At 35.2% G+C, this 20,063-nt stretch overlaps 2 protein-coding genes across 2 annotated transcripts in view; one reads left to right on the top strand and one right to left on the bottom strand.

Annotated features, from left to right (window-relative positions):
• LOC119084654 (tyrosine-protein kinase Dnt-like) overlaps positions 1 to 13,043 on the top strand; it is a 42,365-nt gene extending 29,322 nt beyond the window's left edge. The window contains exons 2-8 of the mRNA XM_037194722.1: positions 8,372 to 8,499; positions 10,597 to 10,835; positions 10,910 to 11,534; positions 11,599 to 11,717; positions 11,799 to 12,020; positions 12,083 to 12,157; positions 12,249 to 13,043. Coding sequence (XP_037050617.1) covers positions 8,372 to 8,499; positions 10,597 to 10,835; positions 10,910 to 11,534; positions 11,599 to 11,717; positions 11,799 to 12,020; positions 12,083 to 12,157; positions 12,249 to 12,360 — 1,520 coding nt within the window. The 3' untranslated portion in view covers positions 12,361 to 13,043. The remainder of the gene's footprint in view (positions 1 to 8,371; positions 8,500 to 10,596; positions 10,836 to 10,909; positions 11,535 to 11,598; positions 11,718 to 11,798; positions 12,021 to 12,082; positions 12,158 to 12,248) is intronic.
• Positions 13,044 to 16,820: 3,777 nt separating this feature from the next.
• LOC119084652 (probable cytochrome P450 9f2) lies at positions 16,821 to 18,910 on the bottom strand. The gene is made up of 5 exons (XM_037194721.1): positions 18,620 to 18,910; positions 18,370 to 18,555; positions 17,725 to 18,306; positions 17,192 to 17,653; positions 16,821 to 17,138 (listed from the first exon to the last, which is right to left on the bottom strand). The coding sequence occupies exons 1-5, from the start codon at positions 18,814 to 18,816 to the stop codon at positions 16,979 to 16,981; spliced, it is 1,587 nt and encodes a 528-aa protein (XP_037050616.1). The 5' UTR covers positions 18,817 to 18,910; the 3' UTR covers positions 16,821 to 16,978.
• Between the last annotated feature and the right edge of the window lie 1,153 nt (positions 18,911 to 20,063).

Consider the following 20,063-nt stretch of genomic DNA (forward strand, 5'->3'; position numbering starts at 1 on the left):
ATGATTAGCATTAATCACTTAACATAAATTTTGTCTGCATGTAAACACGTTCGGATATGAATGATAAAATAAAAAATTTATTTCGATTACGAATTAGTTTGTGGAAATTTCACTCGAAGCACTCGGAATTAACTTCTTCTTGTTTTTCATCTCGTTTTTCGTTTAATTAATTCTGTGCTATAAATCAGCAAACGAAAAATGTACCGGGTTAACGTATGGGCTATGACTCATTTGAATAAATCAAAATTTGAATGATAGATACAAGTCCATAAATCACAAGAAAACATTTCTAACATCAACAAGACTAATTAAAAATAAAATTCCTTCGACCTTATGAAGAACAAGATATGGTAGGCAAAAATGTTGGTGATTTTATATGTTTCTTGACTTGGATCAGAGAAAATGTTAAAGTTTAAAGTGGTGAACAACGAACCAACGAAAAATAAAAGACGACGATTATTAAAAACCATCAAACAAAAATAAATTAACAAATAAATTCAGGCATCTGATGTGACAACCAAAAAACATGCGTTTTATAGTTGTAAATTAATTTCATTGTAGACAGTTGGTTATCTCTGATATTATGAAATAAAAATCAAACCGAAAATAAACAAATCATTAAAAACTTATGTTTAATTAATACCGGACCCATGTGTGCTGCGAGTTGATTCGTTCGTTTTTGTATACAAAAATTATATTTTTTTGTTCGTTTTCAAAGATCTCATATTACGATACGGATAGGGTTCTAAATCATTGTGCATTTTGAGCATGTTAAAATGATGTTATCGCTGGATAAAATATATAAAAAAAAAGAACCGAACGTATAATGCTCTATTCGATTTACCTGGAATGAGACACGCTATTTTTCGTGAATAATGGCTATATCTCTGTCGCCAGTTTGGTGTGTTGAGACGATCAATTACGAAATGCATGCAAGATGTATATTGCGTAGTGTTTGCCGTATATTCCATTACGTTTACGCAGGATTTTTATTTGTTTGACCTCTCGTTAGTTTCCTTTTAATGTTAATGCAATAAAGGCGATAAGACGAACAATTTATCCCAATGCATTTACGTAATGAAGTGTTGTTAATCAGTCAAAAACACTCAAAAGAGTAAAAGTGACGCAAGTCCCTGTGCATTCTTCCAAAACAACTGATATCGCTGGATGTGACGCATTCTGCGCTTGTACGCAAAAACTGTAACAGGAAAAATTTGACCAAAGAAATTCTAGAAACAAAATTTTACCAAAAAAATTTTGCGTCACAATGTGGCAGATGATTCGGACGTATTAGGACGTATTCTTGCCTATTTTAAAAAATTTCTTAAAAGTACTTTCCTCAACATCTGCCACTTGTGACGCAAAATTTTTTTGGTAAAATTTTGTTTCTAGAATTGCTTTGGTCAAATTTTTCCTGTTACAGTTTTTGCGTACAAGCGCAGAATGCGTCACATCCAATTTCGAAAATTTTGAATTCTGATTCATTTCATCTTAAAAAATTTTGAAAAATTTTGAAAAATTAAAAAATTTTGAAAAATTTAAAAAATTTTGAAAAATTTAAAAAATTTTGAAAAATTTAAAAAATTTTGAAAAATTTAAAAAATTTTGAAAAATTTAAAAAATTTTGAAAAATTTAAAAAATTTTGAAAAATTTAAAAAAAATTGAAAAATTTTAAAAAATTTGAAAAATTTAAAAAATTATAAATTTAGGAAAAAAAAATTGAGGCGAGCAGAGCTTACCAAAGCCGAACAAATTTGTTCTACCATACCCATCCACACACACACACTTAAAGGTGTTCTTATATGGGGCTTATATGGGAACTTCGAGGAGCCCTAGCTCCGAAACGAGGCCGGTTCCCCCCAAATTTTTTTTTGAAATGTCTTAGAATGACGACTAGAATCTACTCCCAAAATTTCAACAAAATCTAAAGAAGACTTTAGAAGATAGGAAACACGGACGGACGGACGGACGGACTAACAAAGTAACGTAGGATTTTTTCATTTCGTTTAAAGTACTGAAATTGACCAAATGTATGGAAATGGGGCTTCTTGGAAGATTTTTTGCGTGGCCAAATTTTAAGCTGCAAGAACGTGTGATAGCTCGTTGAACTCGTACGGACGCCTAGTTTTTTTTTTAAGCTAATTTGGAGTCACTTGTATTTGAATTGTGGAACTTCAATATTTGCTGTATATATGGTTCTGCAGTCTACGACAAAAAAAAAATTTTGAAATTTTTTCTAGTTATAGGACTTGCTATGCTAACGTGGACACTATTATTTCATACAATGATGAAGGCATGAGTTTGTATATTACAATGTCCTGGTGATAGAGTGAAAATCTGCCCAGTCCAGTTGTTCTCTACAATGAACAGATGTAGGACGACAGTGGTTTTTCTTGACTGTGGACTTCGAAGATAATTTATTAATCTTAGTAACTTCAACACACTGAACATGTAGCTAGCTAGTACGTACAACTGCACAGATCGAGCGACTATGTTTTTAATTTCAAGTAAAAACGATCAGATGGTACACTAACTTAGTCCGCTGAGAATAGAGATAATTTCATTCAAAAACATCTTGAAAGGATCGCCCGAATAATGTTTTTAAAGATATCGAATACCAGCCCATTCTTCGATACGACCCCGACTTAAACTTGTATGAAATTCCATTAAACATTAACAACATTCTGATGATTGTATCCATCGAATTATAATATATTTTGAAGTTGTTGAAGAACCATTACATCAGTCAATTTGTATGTCTAATTCAAACATCGGTCCTTAGTCCATACGAGGAAAAAAGAGCGCTGAGTGCCTACTTAAGGTGGAACGTAACCGAAAGGAGGGAAAAAAGAAATAACAACAAAAAACCATTATTTGTTTTGATGACTATGCGATATTGTTTTCTTGTAACGAAAATAGACGGGAAAAAAGTAACAACCGCATTAAACAAAAATATTTATCTTCCAATAACAATCACACATCGAACACGAACAATGAGCATTCGGTTTTTTTTCGATTCAATAAAAATGAATAAAATTAAAAAAACGAAAAAAAAAATCAAATCGTAAAATAACTAAATAACGCGTCGGATACTAAATTAAAATAGAATTTTATCGAATAAAAAACCGAATTCAAAATTTTTCGAATTTAAACAATTCCACAATTGGATTCAATTAAACAAGCGGCCATCAAAAAATGTTGTAATTGTTTCAAATTCGAATATTTAAAGTAAACATAGAAAATTTTATGTACAAATTTATGCACGAAAGCGTGCGTTGCATTTGATCAATTCCAAACATTTTGTTCGGTTGCATTGAACTTTAAAATAAAAAATATTTAAAAAAAATTGGAAGCTTTCATACCATCGACGCTCGCATAATATATGCAATGTGTATTGGTAGTTCATAAATTTTCCTGAAAATGAATTTTCAATTGCATTAGGTTTCGTTGAGTAAGTGCACTTTATAAACAATGACTACATTGCGTTAACAGCAGTGGCACTGTCATTGAATGTGAAAATATATCGATGAAAATGGATGGAAGTTGGAAGTATAGCTTTTATATATGACTATATACAGTGATGCCATGCAGGCATTTACTCCCATTAACTTTTAAAAGATGAACGTTATTGTAAAACTATTTTTTTTATCACACTGCACTGGCATAAGAGCAGGGACTAATTTTGAGAAAACGTTTTTTCAATTTTCTCAAAATTTTTCAATTTTCTCAAAATTTTTCAATTTTCTCAAAAATTTTCCAAAATTGTCTCAATTTTCCCAAAATAATTTCTCAAAAATTTTCCCAATTTATTTCAATTTTCCCAATTTTTTTCAATTTTCCCAAATTTTCGCAAATTTTTTCAATTTTCTCAATTTTCTCAATTTTCTCAAATTTTGAGAAAATTGAAGAAAAAAAATTCCAAAAATTTTCTCAAATTTGTCCTAAATTTTCTCAAAAATTTTCCCTAAATTTTTTCAATTTTCCCAAATTTTCTTTAAAATTTTCTCAAAATTGGTCCCTGCATAAGGGAAATCACTTCGCTTTTTAATTAATTAGTCCATGAAAAAAGCTAGAAAAAAAAATGGCTCTGATGTTCAACCACAGTTTATTGAACCGATGGAAGTAACCACTTTACAGCGGGATATGCATATACCGCCTATATTTGAATACGAATCGCATTTAATGGCAGAAAGGAAATTGAATTCAATTATGATTCGGTCGCCCTTTTGTCAGTAAACTATGACTTTACAAACCGAATGAAATTTAATTAAACTAAGCAAACTACCTCTACATTGCTGGTAAATTGAATTTATGGCGAATTAATTCGAACTTAGATGTGAAAGTCTTTGGATTTTTCTCATAAAAGGAACATAAATGCGGATGGTGGGACTTAATACGTAAGTCAGTTGTTTAACTTAATTTGCTGATCAAGAAATACTTATCATCATACTCTGCTTTGAATTAGAAGAAAATATTAACTCTCAGATCATCGGAAATGAAAATTCGCAAGTGAAATTGATTGTCTGATTCAGAAACTTATCTCAATTTAATAAACCGGCAGGATTTTCCATCCACTGTCCATCAATCTTATTATTTAGTTATCGTGTCTGCATATTATGACGGATGCCGGTTAACGAGAACATGAAAAATTGCCAAATTATTATCTTAAACAAATATCAAATTGGAGCGAATGGAATACTAATTGCTGGAGATGGAATACTTGTTGAACTTGAGCATGATGGATTGCATTTTAACGTACATCGTTGACTATATAAACATGTTTGTATATAATGCATATTGTATAACTGCAATCATGCTGAAAATATAATGATAGTGTACGAGGTTGAAGAGAAGTAAAGACGAAAAAAAAATACTCGAAGCAAAATAAGCAAATACTCAAAACGAAGCCAAGAAGGATAGATGAGATTGCAGTTTTTTTTTCGAAATATTTTTTTTTTCTTCATAAAGTTATTATCAAGTTGTTAAGAGCTTGTTTTTTGTTTGTTAATGGAAATTATCGTTAAAATTTATTTTCTTCATATTTATACTTCATGCGGTTAGGCGATGTGTATAATACATTGCTACAAAAAAAAAGAAACCATAAAAATAATATTGTGATCGAATGGACGCCTGAAACTCAAATATTTTTCTTTTAAACGGTCAATCATCAGATAATTATTTATGAATTTTGAATTGCTTGTACTGTTATTGTTTGTTTACGGCACTCAAAGCCACCCAAATTATGAAAATTATTTTAACAATCATCCAAGTTTATTGTAAGAAATATTTGAGTGCCGCAAATGGGTGTCTATACAAAGAAATGGCTTACTTTGAAGAGAAACTACCATGACGTGGTCGTCAATCAAATGGGCATTTTAAGTTGGTTGTACCTGAACTCAGTTCTGTGGTCTCAACATCAACAATGAATGGCCTCAAGAGGAAATCATCTTTTATTTTAACGTTGATTTCCCCGATTATTTTTAATGTTTCGTTGCTACAACATAGAGATGTCATTGAAATACATGACGACAAAAACGGAGGTCAACTACGTAACAATATCTTCTGAGAAATTCGACACATTTTTGTGTATCCTCGGAGTCAGTAAAATTCCGACATGAATTTCCTCTAGCTGTTTTTCAGCTGGTCCACTCATACAAACAACAGTGCGTATTCGTATTTATATTGGTGAAATAGATGAGGCGACATAACTACACGGTCAATATCGTCAGGAACGATATTATCGTTTTTCAGACGATAGTATCGTCCAAAAAACGATAGTATCATTTTTTAGACGATACTATCGTCTAAAAAACGATATTATCGTCCAAAAAAATTTCATCCTGGACGATAATATCGTCTACAATTATAAATTTTAAAATATTTTCAGGACGATATTATCGTTTTCTTGACGATATTATCGTTTAAAAAAACGATAATATCGTTTTTAAACGATAATATCGTTTTTTTGACGATAATATCGTCCTGGATGAAAATATCCGCTGGATATCGTTATCGTTATTTTCTTTTTCTGAACAATTTTATCGTTATTTTGGACGATAATATCGTTTTTAATTAATTTATTTTTTTTTAATTTGAGACGATAATATCGTTTTTAATTAATTTAAAATAAAAATTCTAGACGATAATATCGTCCTGGGCGATATTATCGTTCTGGATGGTTGTTGAAGACGAAACACAAAATCTTGTAGATAAACACCTTTTTATAGACGGCAAATATATATTACAAATTGGTTCATTTGGTTCCGTAAATTTAAATTTTATATAGAAAAATTACACAGACTAATTATGAGACGATGCGAGAAAAAAAAAATTAACTCCTAAGTTCCGACACCGTTCCGGCGCCCTGCTCGCATTGCGGCCCTCGCTCGGCGTGTTAAAACGCTTTTTATGTACAATCTAAGTTGGTATTCATTTCGTAAAAAGATGAATTATTTAGGGACGAACTAAACGCCTTTTTTAAACACTGATGTGTAGGTGATTTCCTCTGACAATTGTTTTTCGATATTTTGGAAGAGAATTCGGTTCTTGCTGCACCTCTGAGTAAAATTGAGTCCTGGACAATATTGCCACCCAAAACTAAACGATAATATCGTCCTGGGCGATATTATCGTTTTTTTAAACGATAGTATCGTGCTGGACGATATTATCATTTAAGAAAACGATAATATCGCCCAGGACGATATTATCGTTTTGGACGATATTATCGTACAGAAAACGAAAATATCCATTAGATTTTCTAGAACGGTAATATCGTCCAGAAAACGATAATATCGTTTTTTGAACGATAATATCGACAAGAAAACGATACTATCGTCTAGACAATATTTTAGAATTTTTCAATTTAGACGATATTATCGTCCTGGATGAAAATTTTTTGGACGATATTATCGTTTTTTAGACGATAGTATCGTCCAAAAAAACGATAATATCGTTCCTGACGATATGGACGGTGTGGAAATGTCCCGCCACCGGTGAAATATAGTTACAGGCACACTCGTGGTAGTGGTAAAGTCGGATAAAAACGCATTTTTCTTTGTATGCGTGAGCCAGATGAAAAACAGCTTAAGCAAATTCATGTCTGAATTCCACTGACGTTCAATGTAATTATAGAGGTCTTTTGGGAGTATCAGAATACATTTTTTCAAACATTTCCCAGACGATAGGAGTTGAAGAAAAATTATTATTTTTCAGTGCTTGCAGGCTCTGTATTTTTGTAGACATCTGCACGCCTTTTGTAGACAATTTGGATTTATGCAAAATGATGTTAACCTCTCAGCTGAAAGCGTGAAATCTCTCTAATCAAACATTAAGGCTTGATTTCCAATTACTAAAAAAGTACTCCGTGTAAATTTTGTCAATTTTTGCTTAGTTTCCTTGACAGCTCGCACTCTCACGGAATACTTTTTGTGGATTGGAAACCATACTTAATTTATGAGATTTACGAAACATTCTGAGTAGGAAAAACAAAAATTCTCATCATCACCAATTTCAATTTCCAATTTAAATGAAATTAAAATTCTATTTTTTGATTGTAAATTGTTGGGTCTTCTGCAAAGCATCAATGGTTTTTCGTTATTTCATTATTATTACATTTTATTTCGGTACATCTTTCTCATACACCGGCGTATTATAATAATATCTCCGATCAAAAATCCCAAGACAAGCCGTACAAACACACCAATTTATTTGTTCGAAAACAAAATCCACAAAGTACCGACAAAGTAGAAAAAATTCTTAAACAAAATTTCTTAATTGTTTGTTCGTTATGTGTAAGTTTGATCGTATTCAATTCAATTCCATACACACAATCAACACGCACAAATATATACTAAATAATATTAAAAAAATAAAAAAAACAACTTTGATTCGGGTAAATAGAGTGCGAATAATTTTTGTTGGATTAAATTTGATCTTTAAGCCTATGCAATAAAATAAAGTAAAAATACAAATAAAAAGAAGGAAAAAAAAATATTTCAATGAGGATTACTTATTAAATAACAATGCACCAACCAGCATGAAAGATTATTTAAAAAAATTGTTTGGTAGAAAAGGGGAATATGAGATTTAGATGTAGAAAATAAAAAACGTTTAAGAATGGAGAGGGTCACATCCAATAGATCAAATGGTTATAACACCTTTTTTATTTGAAAATTGGATTTTCTTAACTGCTCACACAATAGAAAATTAAAAAATTCTGATTTTTTTATTGCTTTTTCATTCAAACTCATTGTTACACCAGTACAAATAGAATTCAAACATAAAAATCCTCACGATCCCCCCGGTTTATATTTTATTATTCAACACTTCTCGTTCAGAATTTAATTTTTTTTCTTTTCTTTCTTTTTCCAGGCCTTTCAGCTGAATTATATTATGTGCGAGACGGACAAGTGAATGAGTATGCACTTCATTTTATTGTTCCGGTTCCGGCAAATGTTAGAGACATTGCATTCACCTGGCAAAGTTTGGCTGGACGACCGGTAAGCATTATTCACCAAAAACAACAACAAAAACATCTCATTATTCATTACCGGCTGCGTATATACAACCGAACAAAAAACCATCATTCATAATCTAAGTGTTGCATCTTGTTATGCATTCAACTCGATTCACTTATTACGTGTTTCGTCGTTACATTGCATTCGTTCATTAACACGTTACACAAAATGATTTATTACACCGCGTTTAATGAGGCAGTGATGCATGCCAAGATCTATTGGAACCGATTCGAAGCTATTCGAAGCAAAAATGTTGTGTGTAGGCTACAAATAAAACGAAAATTTCAGACAGTGGGAAGAGAACTTATAAACTCTATCGGCGTAAGTCATACCGAATATTATGAACGGAATGTGTATGAGCATTATAATTAGAATATTCAAATAGTTTAATCAGACTTGATGAGCAGCGACATATTTTTTTTGATTGTCTAAATGGGTCAAGTATGCTTTCAATTGTCATTTAGTTCATTCCGTGCTGGAAAGAAAATGTTCTCGTTTGTGCTTCTGATTTCCAAGCACACCCTAAAGGCAAAAATCTATTTTCAGAAAATTGTTAGCCCCGTACGAAGTACAAAGGGGCTTATAGGATTACGATGCCGTGTGTAATTGATGGAATTCGAAGCAGACGGTAAGGGCAAAGTGTTTGCCTATGTTCATAGATGACGAATCCGCAATAAAAATTTGGGCCGTCTGTCCGTCTGTCCGTCACGTCGATATCTTGAGTAAATCAAATCCGATTTCAAATTATTTTTTTTTCCCTGAAAGATAGTCAAAATAGTGAGGCTAAGTTCGAAGATGGACATATTCGGGTCGGCCCTTCGTGAGTTAGGGCCACCTAAGTGATTTAAGGTCTTTTGGTGATATTTATGGCAAAATAAACGATGGAAATGTAAATGACACGGCAAATGATAGGTATTGTCAATATCAATCCAGGAAAAAAAAGTTTTTTAAAATCGGGTGAGTGGACCGTGAGTTAGGGCCTTAGAAGTGAAAAGCTACTAGGGCCCTGTGCGTATTTTACATACAACTCGAGTAAATTTCATTCGTTTTTCGTAATTTTTGTGTCATTTGGAAGGTAATCAAAGGCCGAATAGAATGTTGTTGAAAAAAAAAATTAAATTTGGGTCCTTGGCCTAAGGCCGCTACTAGGGCCCTATGTGTATTTTACATATAACTCGAGCAAATTTCATCAGTTTTTCGTAATTTTTGGTTCATTTGGAAGGTAATCAAAGGCCGAATAGAATGTTGTTGAAAAAAAATTAAATTTGGGTCCTTGGCCTAAGGCCGCTACTAGGGCCCTATGTGTATTTTACATATAACTCGAGCAAATTTCATCCGTTTTTCGTAATTTTTGTTTCATTTGGAAGGTAATCAAAGGCCGAATAGAATGTTGTTGAAAAAAAATTCAATTTGGGTCCTTGGCCTAAGGCCGCTACTAGGGCCCTATGTGTATTTTACATATAACTCGAGCAAATTTCATCCGTTTTTCGTAATTTTTGTTTCATTTGGAAGGTAATCAAAGGCCGAATAGAATGTTGTTGAAAAAAAAATTAAATTTGGATCCTCGGACTGAGGCCGATACTAGGCCCTATGTGTATTTATACTCAATAAATTAAAATTTTAGGGCTATTTGAAATTTTTGTTTTATTTGAAAGGAACGTCGTACGGGGCTTCGTAATTGCGCTATGCGCAATTTCTAAGATGTACACATTCCATAATAATTTTACTTTAACTACATTAACCGGCGCAATAGGCTTACGGTCAAAGTAGGGTGACAGACGCACTAGGGTCACGTACGCAATAGATATACGGGTTTGTACGGGGCTCAGTCGCAGCAAACGCTCCGACTGTTCTGATGGCTCGTTCTCTTCCCTTTCACATATTACACCCTATATGGCCAGCTATGAATACATCTTGGTTTATGCGATCTGTTGTCGAATGCATTGGTTTTTAATTAACAGTGAAAATATGTGTCGCCGCCATTTGTGAAACGCCCTCAACCGATAACATATTTCACACCTCAATTTAATTAGTCTAAAAATAAACGTTTAATTTAATATTGCCTTTCAACCCAACCAGCTACCCTACAATATAAACATTGCAACATCGGATGTAGCCGTTTTACCACGACCAACAATGAATATATCGCACACCGGTAATATGCCCACCAATATTGAAACATTTTCGATAGAAATGCGATGTACTGGACTGCGGCCAGCTGAAGTTGAAGTTACGATAACCATTGAAGTGACACTGAACCGAGCCACAAATAATGTAACGGAGTTGGTGTTCAAACGGAAGAAGATTTGTTTGGAAAGGTAAATTCGAAAATCATTTTTAAATTGTAAAGGAAGCGGAACATAAACGTATGCTGTTCATCTCATAATTACAGTGACCACACAGAAAACAGCGTCGACGATCCGCTACTGTTAGAAACAGTTGCAGCTCCACCGAGTGGAATCATGACATTCGTTATCGGCGGTATTGTCGCATTGCTATTGGTTGCCGTTTTGATTTCAATTGCTTATTGTACGCGGGGTTCGTCCAAACGTAATTCGCACCACGGCCAACCATTACGAACATCAAGCTTTCAACGGCTGCAAACCCATCCATCGTCGGGTCCACCATCGATTATCTTCCCACCGGCACCCACATCAACACTTCCGCGCAGCAAAGTTGACTACTCCGAACCGGAAGAATTGCATCGTCGCATTGCCGAGTTGACTGTACAGCGCTGTCGCGTTCGTTTATCCAGTTTATTACAAGAGGGAACGTTTGGCAGAGTTTATCGTGGCACGTACAACGATTGCCAGGACGTTTTGGTGAAAACTGTTGCGCAACATGCCAGCCAAAGTCAAGTGTCGGTTTTGCTACAAGAAGGAATGAGTTTGTATGGGGCGTCTCACACTGGCATTCTGTCTGTATTGGGTGTGTCCATTGAAGATCATACAACACCAATTTTACTGTATCCAGCTCCAGATGGTACACGGAATCTGAAGCTGTACTTACAAGAACCGGTAAGAGTTTTGTCGGATCTTTTGCGAAATGTTTTGTTAACAATTTCTTGTGCAACGTTCGTAGGTTTCTCGAAGTCTAACCACCATTCAAATTGTAATGATGTCCTCACAATTGGCATTAGCATTGGGTCATCTGCACAGTCATGGTGTCGTTCACAAAGATATTGCGGCACGAAATTGCGTGTAAGTTTGCGTGCCAATTTGTCCACTTGAAATTGTCTTTCTTGTGTGAATCGACGACTAAATTTCGAATTAAATTTCCAGAATTGACGACCAGCTCCGAATAAAATTGGCCGACAGTTCTCTGTCCAGAGATCTGTTTCCCGCTGACTATAACTGCTTAGGTGATAGCGAAAATCGTCCAATCAAATGGTTGTCATTGGAAGCGTTACAGCGAAAAATTTTCTCAGAAGCATCAGACACATGGGGTTTCGGCGTGTTAATATGGGAGCTGTGTACGCGTGCCCGTCAACCGTATCAGGAAATGTAAGTTCGCATTGAATGGAAGTTGTGCGGTGACTTTGAATTAATAAACAAATTTGGTTTAGTGTTGATGATGAAATGGAAGATTTCCTCCGGAAAGGATACAGACTAGCGCAACCAGTTAATTGTCCCGATCAACTGTAAGTTTTAGTTTTTTTTTATAATTTTTTTTTGTCTTCAAAACAATATTCTAATTGCCTCTTCTAACATCATGTTCGTTACACTTTACAGTTTCGCTATAATGGCCTATTGCTGGGCCCTGTCACCAATGGAACGACCAACATTCGGTCAGCTACAAGTTTGTCTCCAAGAATTCTATGCACAAATAACGAAATATGTGTAAGCGACCATCCAGTTAATTGAAGCAAAAATTGTTAAGACATTTTGTACAGCCGACGCTAGCAGCGACAGTGATTAGTCTGATAGATCTTTTTATTACAATAATACTTAACGAAATATTCATCTCATATTAGTGTTGTCCGCATGAAAATGGAAAACTTAAAGCAGCTGCTCAAGATAAATTACTCACACAATACAGTAAGACTGCCCTCCGGGTTTTAAATTTTTTTTTTGTTTTTGGTCATTGTTAGGGATAAATTATTTGTAAAGTTGTGCCAAATATTAAAATTAAGGAACTTTGAGTAATTAGGCGTGTAAGTAGACGATTCTCGTTAATATGGTAGTGTAAAGGGAGTAAGCAATGTGCAAGCTTTGTGAGATGATCCATATGAAATGTTTGTTGTTTTTAAAACAAACAACAACAACAAAACCACCCATCGTAAATTTTGTGAATATTAGAATGTAAGCGCGTAACTGAGTAACAGAAAAAGAATTATTTATTTTGGACCTTGGACTTCATTGTTTCGAATTATTATTTTTTATTGTTTTAACTTTAAAATCTGTAGAATGTATAATCAAAACTGTTAGTTGTAAGAGTAGCTAGAGTTATTGTACATAGATAGATATATTTGTCGATAGAACGAGAGACAGAGACGAAAACTTGAAAATATATTGATGAATATAGAATGTTGCGAGTCTTAAATTTTACGCCGAACGAATCCAACGATCCAACCGAACGAAACAAAAACCCATTTTAAAACATCTAACCCCTGGTTTCCTTCCGGATGGTGTAAAGAATCTTTTATGGAAGATTTTTTTTTAATCTGTTCCTGTTCCCAGTCAATAAAGTGTTCCGAGGTTATGATATTTTGGCACAAAATTTGAAAATCTCTTAGAGAATTCAAATTTTGCGCCAAAAAACCATGTACAAATAATCACTCAGTTTTGACTGAAAGCATCGATGAGTTTCAAAATCAAAAATGGTGTTCTCTATAGCTGAACAAACTGTAGTTCGGAGTCGAACGTATCGCTAAATGATTTCTCTGGCAGGTGTAACCATTACTATTGATTGAAGTTAATAGCTGAATAATGGAGCTTTAAAATAGCACTAGCATGTCATATCGCCCAAAACCACTTACAGTGGAGGTGTGACGCAAGTCCTGTTATCCACTTACAAAAGAACTGATATCGGTGTAGGTGACGCAGATTCGACACGCAAAAAGATATGCGTTTTATCAACAAAAATCTTACCAGAAAAATTTTAGGAAGAAATTTATAACAAAAAAAATTTGCGTCACAAGTGGCAGATGAATCGGCTTTCTTCCGTTTGAATTCTTTAAAAGAATATATATCACAATTATGAAAATTTTCCTTCCTCAACATCTGACGCAAATTTTTAGACCCGTACGAAGTACTGGGGTCTTATGCGTTTACGCATACGTCCGTAACACGTCGAATTGGACTCCCTGAGTAAGGGGAAACCTATTGTGGTTGTCTAGAGATGCCAAATCAGTGGAAAAAAAAATGTCCGTCTGTCCGTCTGCACGATAACTTGAGTAAAACGCATCCGATTTTGAAAATTCTTTTTTTCCCGTTTGGTAATGTCAAAAGACAGGCTAAGTTCGAAGATGAGTGATTTTGGATCGACCCCTCCCGAGCTGTGGCCCAATAAGTGCTTTACGGTTTTTCGAAGATATCTCCGGACATTTAAACGTTAAACTTGTAACTGATACGTCAAATAAAAGGTATTTACAATACCGATCAACAAAAAAAAAGTTTATGGAAATCGGATGACCGACTCGTGAGTTAGACCCCTTGGTGTGAAACAGGCACAGGGCGGCAAGCAGTTTTTGCTTGTAGGTCGGCCACATTTCAACATATTTCGTCTGTTTTAGCTTTATTAGATAGGTATTGACCGTACCAATCAGGGAAAAAAAGATTTTGAAATTATGTTCTCCGGAGCGTGAGCTAGGTCTCTTGGAGTGAGCTCTTATCTGGCTACTCGGCCGTACAGTGAACGTGGAGTATTTTGTCAATATCTCTAGTAAATTTTGACCGAATTTCATGAATTTTTTTTTGTTTGAAAGGTATTAACGAATGTAAAGCGTCGGTACTATTTTCGGTTTCCTAACAAAATGGCTGCCGGTGGCCATATTGGATTTTAATAAAAACGATATATATTGGGAAAAATGGTACTTAGAGTGTTTCTGTTAACATGGAAATAATTTGTTATGTGTGTGGGGTGTTTCAGGCATTCCATATATGGACATCTATATATATCTATATTCACCTATATTGAGCTATATACAGGCATATAGAGCTATATAATAGCATATTCATCTGTGACATGTTTATTTATAGGAAAATATAGGTAAATATAGCGGTATATAGCTGTTTAAATAGGAATTTATGAAAGTTGACTAAACACGCATCGACTAGAATCTAAAACTCTATAATTTTGTCTTTTACACGAGGTTTCTATCTGCCGTATTTTCTGAGTTATGGCTGACATAGCACGCACTTAAAACGCTCGTAGCTCCCAAATAGACGACTTTTTAGGAAAACCATGAAACACGTGTCGACTGAAATCTAAAACTCTATAAATTTGTCTTTTAAACGAACTTTCTATCTGCCACATTTTCTGAGTTATGGGTCCTATAGCTCAATAGCTTAACACGCTCATAGCTCCGAAATTATAAGCTTTTATAAAATTTCCTTCAAATTAGTTTCTTAGAATTACGTCCTTAACATACCCTGAAAATTTCAGCCAAATCCACCGGTAAATTAAAAAGTTTCGCCGTAACAGAGTGACAGAGTGACAAAGGTTGGTAAAATTCATCAATTTCACAATGTATAAAAATCCATTTCTTCATACAAATTTCTACAAATTTCCAAGTTTTGAAATTTAATATCTCGGCCAAATCTGAACCTTATAAGGCGTGTGATAGCTCGTTGAACTCGTATGGACGCCCAGATTACGAATAAAATACTTTGGGGGTAGTAGGAGCAAAGGGGGGAAAGTCAAAAAGTTCGTGTCCTGCAGTCCTGCGGAAATTTTTTTTTGTCAAATTTTTCAGTGTGAACGGACTTGCGTCACGGCCCTTCACTAACGTAGGGCCATGATTAGAGATCAAGGTCACCATTCGGACAGTGTAAGCTTTCCCGACCATTGGAAAAAATATCAACTTTACTGCGTCAAAAATCGACAAATCGTAATACAGTCAATTACAATTTTTGGAAGGTTCTGCAGGCGGGGGATACTTGTGTAACAGAGGTGGCAGTTAGTTGGACTAGTAGTAGAGGGACATTGCCTCTACCAATATCCAAAAAAATACTTTTTACTCTGCTATTTTCATAGCTGTGGAACTCAGCGACACCTAAGCTACATTCGTGATAATTTTTCGCAACCAAACTTTTGGGTTAAGGTAAGTCCTACTACGAAATTTGAAGCACGGCTTCAGAAAACGGTAGAGATGATTTGTTATACACTACAACTGATCAACAAACACAGCACATTCTCTACTTGTATAATATACAATCAAAACACATTCTAAACAACGAGTTTACCACATTCATACGTGTTATGTGCACACGTAGATGACTTTAACGTGTGTATGCACTGTATGCAGATTGCATATGAATTGTTTTCGATACAAAGTTAATGTCTTTGTCGACCAGCTGGAAATGTTCAGCTGTTGTTGATTCTGCACAAGCTTAAGGTTTAATTAGTGTATTTCGTTCATAAGTTTGTCATTTTAAAAATCCTTAGTAAACGCAATAAGCAAATATATTTGTTGGTTGGTTTTGGTTTTGAGACCGTTCTAACAGCCTTTTACAGCCAATTACAAGTTCAGTCTGGACCACCGGCTTTACGTGACTTCCGAACCACGCCTCGAAGTATGTAATTACTCTCTGAGGAAAGTTAGGTGCGAAATTGATATCTCGCCTTAATGTAGGCTAGACATATGTACACAAATTCATCGTATTTGGGTTATGTCATACGATTCATTCAGTGTGTACATCGTTGCAGCCACCAAACACACCGCAACTACCCAAATTATGAAGCTTGAATGAACTAAGGACGTTACCAACAATGAAAGTAAATAGATAGGTATGGCCAAACGTTCAAATTTGTTCTAGCCGGAGCACATACGGATTTGCATGGCGCCACCTCAAACGAACTCATTTCTAGTGCAAATTTCCACTAGAAATGAGTTCGTTTGAGGTGGCGCCATGCAAATCCGTATGTGCTCCGACTTGTATGGACTGGCCATACCTACTTATCTACTTTCATTGGTTACCAATGCGATATAATCGCTAGAAAAATTCCATGCGGAATTTGTCTGTCACGGGAATCGAACCGGGATCATTTTGGTGGAAGGCTAGTACGTAACCACTGAGCCATCCCGTCACCTCTTGTGAGGCATGTCTGAATAGGTAAGCTCGGGCGATCGTATGGTCAAGGTCTTCTTTATTTCGGAAATACGTAAGACCAACAACAGGCAACGAAAATATTGAATGAATTTAAATTGTAGCGTCAATTCCGCTACATAATTCGAATCGAGACAATGAAACTTGCACACAAAAGTTTATTCAACCGAATACAATCTTACTCAATACGCTCAATTTCTGGCCTTGAATTTCAAGTAAATTGTTTCCTTGACCGATGCTGTCAAATCTGCTTTGAAAGTGAGTTTGTCCGGGGTGGTACTGGACGGTTCAATTTTATAATTTGACAGTAGATTAAATACCAACAGCTTCGACTCCATCAAGGCGAAACGACTGCAATGTTTGGGTTATGAACGGGGTAAAATCGAATAAAATTTTCAACCAACCTTCCGATACATGCTCTTTGCCCCATCCCAAATGGCAAATAACTTCCAGCAACAATCGACGACTTGTTTTCATCGTTGAATCGTGTCGGATCGAATGTTTCGGGATTTGGGAAATAGTCGGGATCGTGTTGAATGTTGTAAATTGGCAATCCAATCACTTCTCCTTTATTGACGTGAAGCGTTTTACCGTTACCCAAATCAAGGTCGATGGGCTTGGAACAACAGCGATCGCTTTGAACTGCTGGTGGATACATTCGTAGACCCTCGGATATGACACAATCCAGATACTTCATTTTGTGGAGTGCTTCGTACGTTATTGGTTTTCCATCGAGTGATGATACCACTTCCTGGATTTCCTGGAAGAGTTCTTGCTGGATATCTTGATTTTTCGCTAGTTCGTAAGTCAATGTTTGCAATAGATGAGAAGTTGTATTGAAGCCGGCAACAAAGAAAATGAATGTCCTGCAACATGAATATGTCCGTGTGAGGAAGTAATTTTTCATTTAATTGAAAAAATTTAAATTTTAAATTACTGAGCAATCCACAGGTCGTCATCGTTAATATTGAGTGATGTCGTTGACTTGTTGGTGCTGACATTAAATTCCTGGTGAGCGGAAAAGTTTCGTAGTTCGTCATCATTTACTTCATCTTCTTTGCTTTTCAATTGGCCTTTCCCTTTTCTAACTTCTAACAGCAATTGAATCACATCTGGCCTTGTAATATTGTTCTCTTCTCTATCGCGCATGGTGTCTATAGTCACATGCCTCAGAAATTCAACCACGTTACTATTGACCAGTTGGTAGCCCAACAAATCATAGAGTTTCGGTGCAATGGACACCAGAAGGAACTTGAGGACACTGGTGAACTTAGTAAAGTCAGCTAAGGATTGCTTGACAATCTTAAAAATTTCGCTGTTTTCATTCTTCACACAATCGCCTTCGAAGCCAAGGGCAGCGGTAGCAATACCATCGGCAGTAAATCTGGAGAAAATGTCGTACACATCAACGTCTTTCGCTGCCTTGCGGTTGAAATGGATCATGAAATCGGATACGTGATTGGATAGCAAGCCGAACATCATCTTCATTTTGGAACTTGTAAATATTGGCGATAAGATCCTTTAAAGATACACTTGCACTGAACAATTATTTCGACTTATTTATGACTATGGTAACATTTACGTTCGCATCTCCCGCCACTGCTGATTGTGCAGCGAGAACAGACTTTTACTGAACACTCGATCAATGTTGTCGAAATTTTGGTCATGATTGACGAAATGATCAAAGTCTTTGATTGTAATTCGCTTGATCAAATCGGCATCAGTGACAATATACCCAATTTGATTAAAGTTGAATAATCCAAAGATTCTGGCAAATTAAATTGGCATGAGAACATTTTAAATGAAATTCGACATCATCGCAAGCATCTAACTTTGATTTTTTGAATTTATCGTATTTTCGCTGAATGACATCAATCAACGTTTCTCTCTGCAACATGAATCCAAGGAAATTTCCGACAAGTGGTAACGGCTTCTCGTAAGGAATTCCCTTTTTCAGAAAATAGTCGTCATTCTTCGTAAGCCACTTGTACAGAACGTACGCAACAGCAAATCCGATGAATAGAAACATATTTCAGCGCGCACAGAAGTCAACAATTCAATTTTATTAAATAATTTCGTATAGCGAGTTTAAAACGACGTCCAGCACTGAATTAGACAAAATTTGTTCGCCTGAGTGACTGATAAAATTTTTTCTGTTTTTTTTATTTCGGCTTAGTCATTCATTAGCTTTGAATCAATTTTAAACATCGCAATTTGTTAGAAGATTTTTATTTTCCCTATCAAGCATCGAAAGACTCGCATGTGATCATTAGGATATGTGACCGTTAGAACAATAAATATAAATTTTTATCCCTTTACCAATGTTTAAGACATACAACAAGCAAGCGACAAAGCTAAATACCTTTGCTTTTACTGCAATTAATTCAATCAGTTCACTGATTGACTGCCTCATAATATTATTTCTCTAATTCGTCTGTCGTATTGCCGCTTCACCAGGCTTCAACCAGTCAAACTAGTCATTCATAATCATCTGTAGACAAAAAAATCTTACGGAAATTAGATAAGTTCTCATACGAAAAACAACACACACTTAAACCTATCTCAAGCTTTGTTTGGTTGTCTGTTACAAAGTTGCTTTTTCATAAGTTTTTAGCCCCGTACGAAGTACAAAGGGGCTTATAGGATTACGATGTCGTGTGTAATTGATGGAATTCGAAGCAGACGGTAAGGGCAAAGTGTTAGCCTATGTTCATAGATGACGAATCCGCAATAAAAATTTTGTCTGTCCGTCTGTCCGTCTGTCCGTCTGTCCGTCACGTCGATATCTTGAGTAAATCAAATCCGATTTCAAAATTTTTTTTTCCCTGAAAGATAGTCAAAATAGTGAGGCTAAGTTCGAAGATGGGCATATTTAGGTCGGCCCTTCGTGAGTTAGGGCCACCTAAGTGATTTAAGGTCTTTTGGTGATATTTATGGCAAAATAAACGTTGGCAAAAGATAGGTAATGTTGATACCGATCCAGGAAAAAAAAGTTTATTAAAATCGGGTGAATGGCCCGTGAGTTAGGGCCCTAGAAGTGAAAGGCTACTCGGCCCTAAGTGTATTTTGCATATAACTCGAGTAAATTTCATCCTTTTTTCTTGATTTTTGTTTCATTTGAAAGGTAATCGAAGCCCGAATATAATGTGGCGAAGAACGTTTTAAATTTGGGTCCTTGGACTGAGGCCGCTCCTCGGCCCTAAGTGTATTTTACATATAAATCGAGTAAATCTCATCCAATTTTGCTAGTTTTTGTCTAATATGAAAGGTAATTGT

Source organism: Bradysia coprophila, unplaced genomic scaffold, assembly GCF_014529535.1.
Source record: "Bradysia coprophila strain Holo2 unplaced genomic scaffold, BU_Bcop_v1 contig_87, whole genome shotgun sequence".
NCBI lineage: Eukaryota > Metazoa > Arthropoda > Insecta > Diptera > Sciaridae > Bradysia > Bradysia coprophila.

Bases quoted from the DNA above. Each gene is read 5' to 3' on its own strand.
- LOC119084652 (XM_037194721.1), bottom strand. From the start codon at position 18,816: ATGTTTCTATTCATCGGATTTGCTGTTGCGTACGTTCTGTACAAGTGG. The intron at 18,556-18,619 runs GTTAGATGCTTG...TTAATTTGCCAG, and splicing joins GATAAATTCAAAAAATCAAA to AATCTTTGGATTATTCAACT. The intron at 17,654-17,724 runs GTAATTTAAAAT...TTCATGTTGCAG, and splicing joins GACGACCTGTGGATTGCTCA to GACATTCATTTTCTTTGTTG.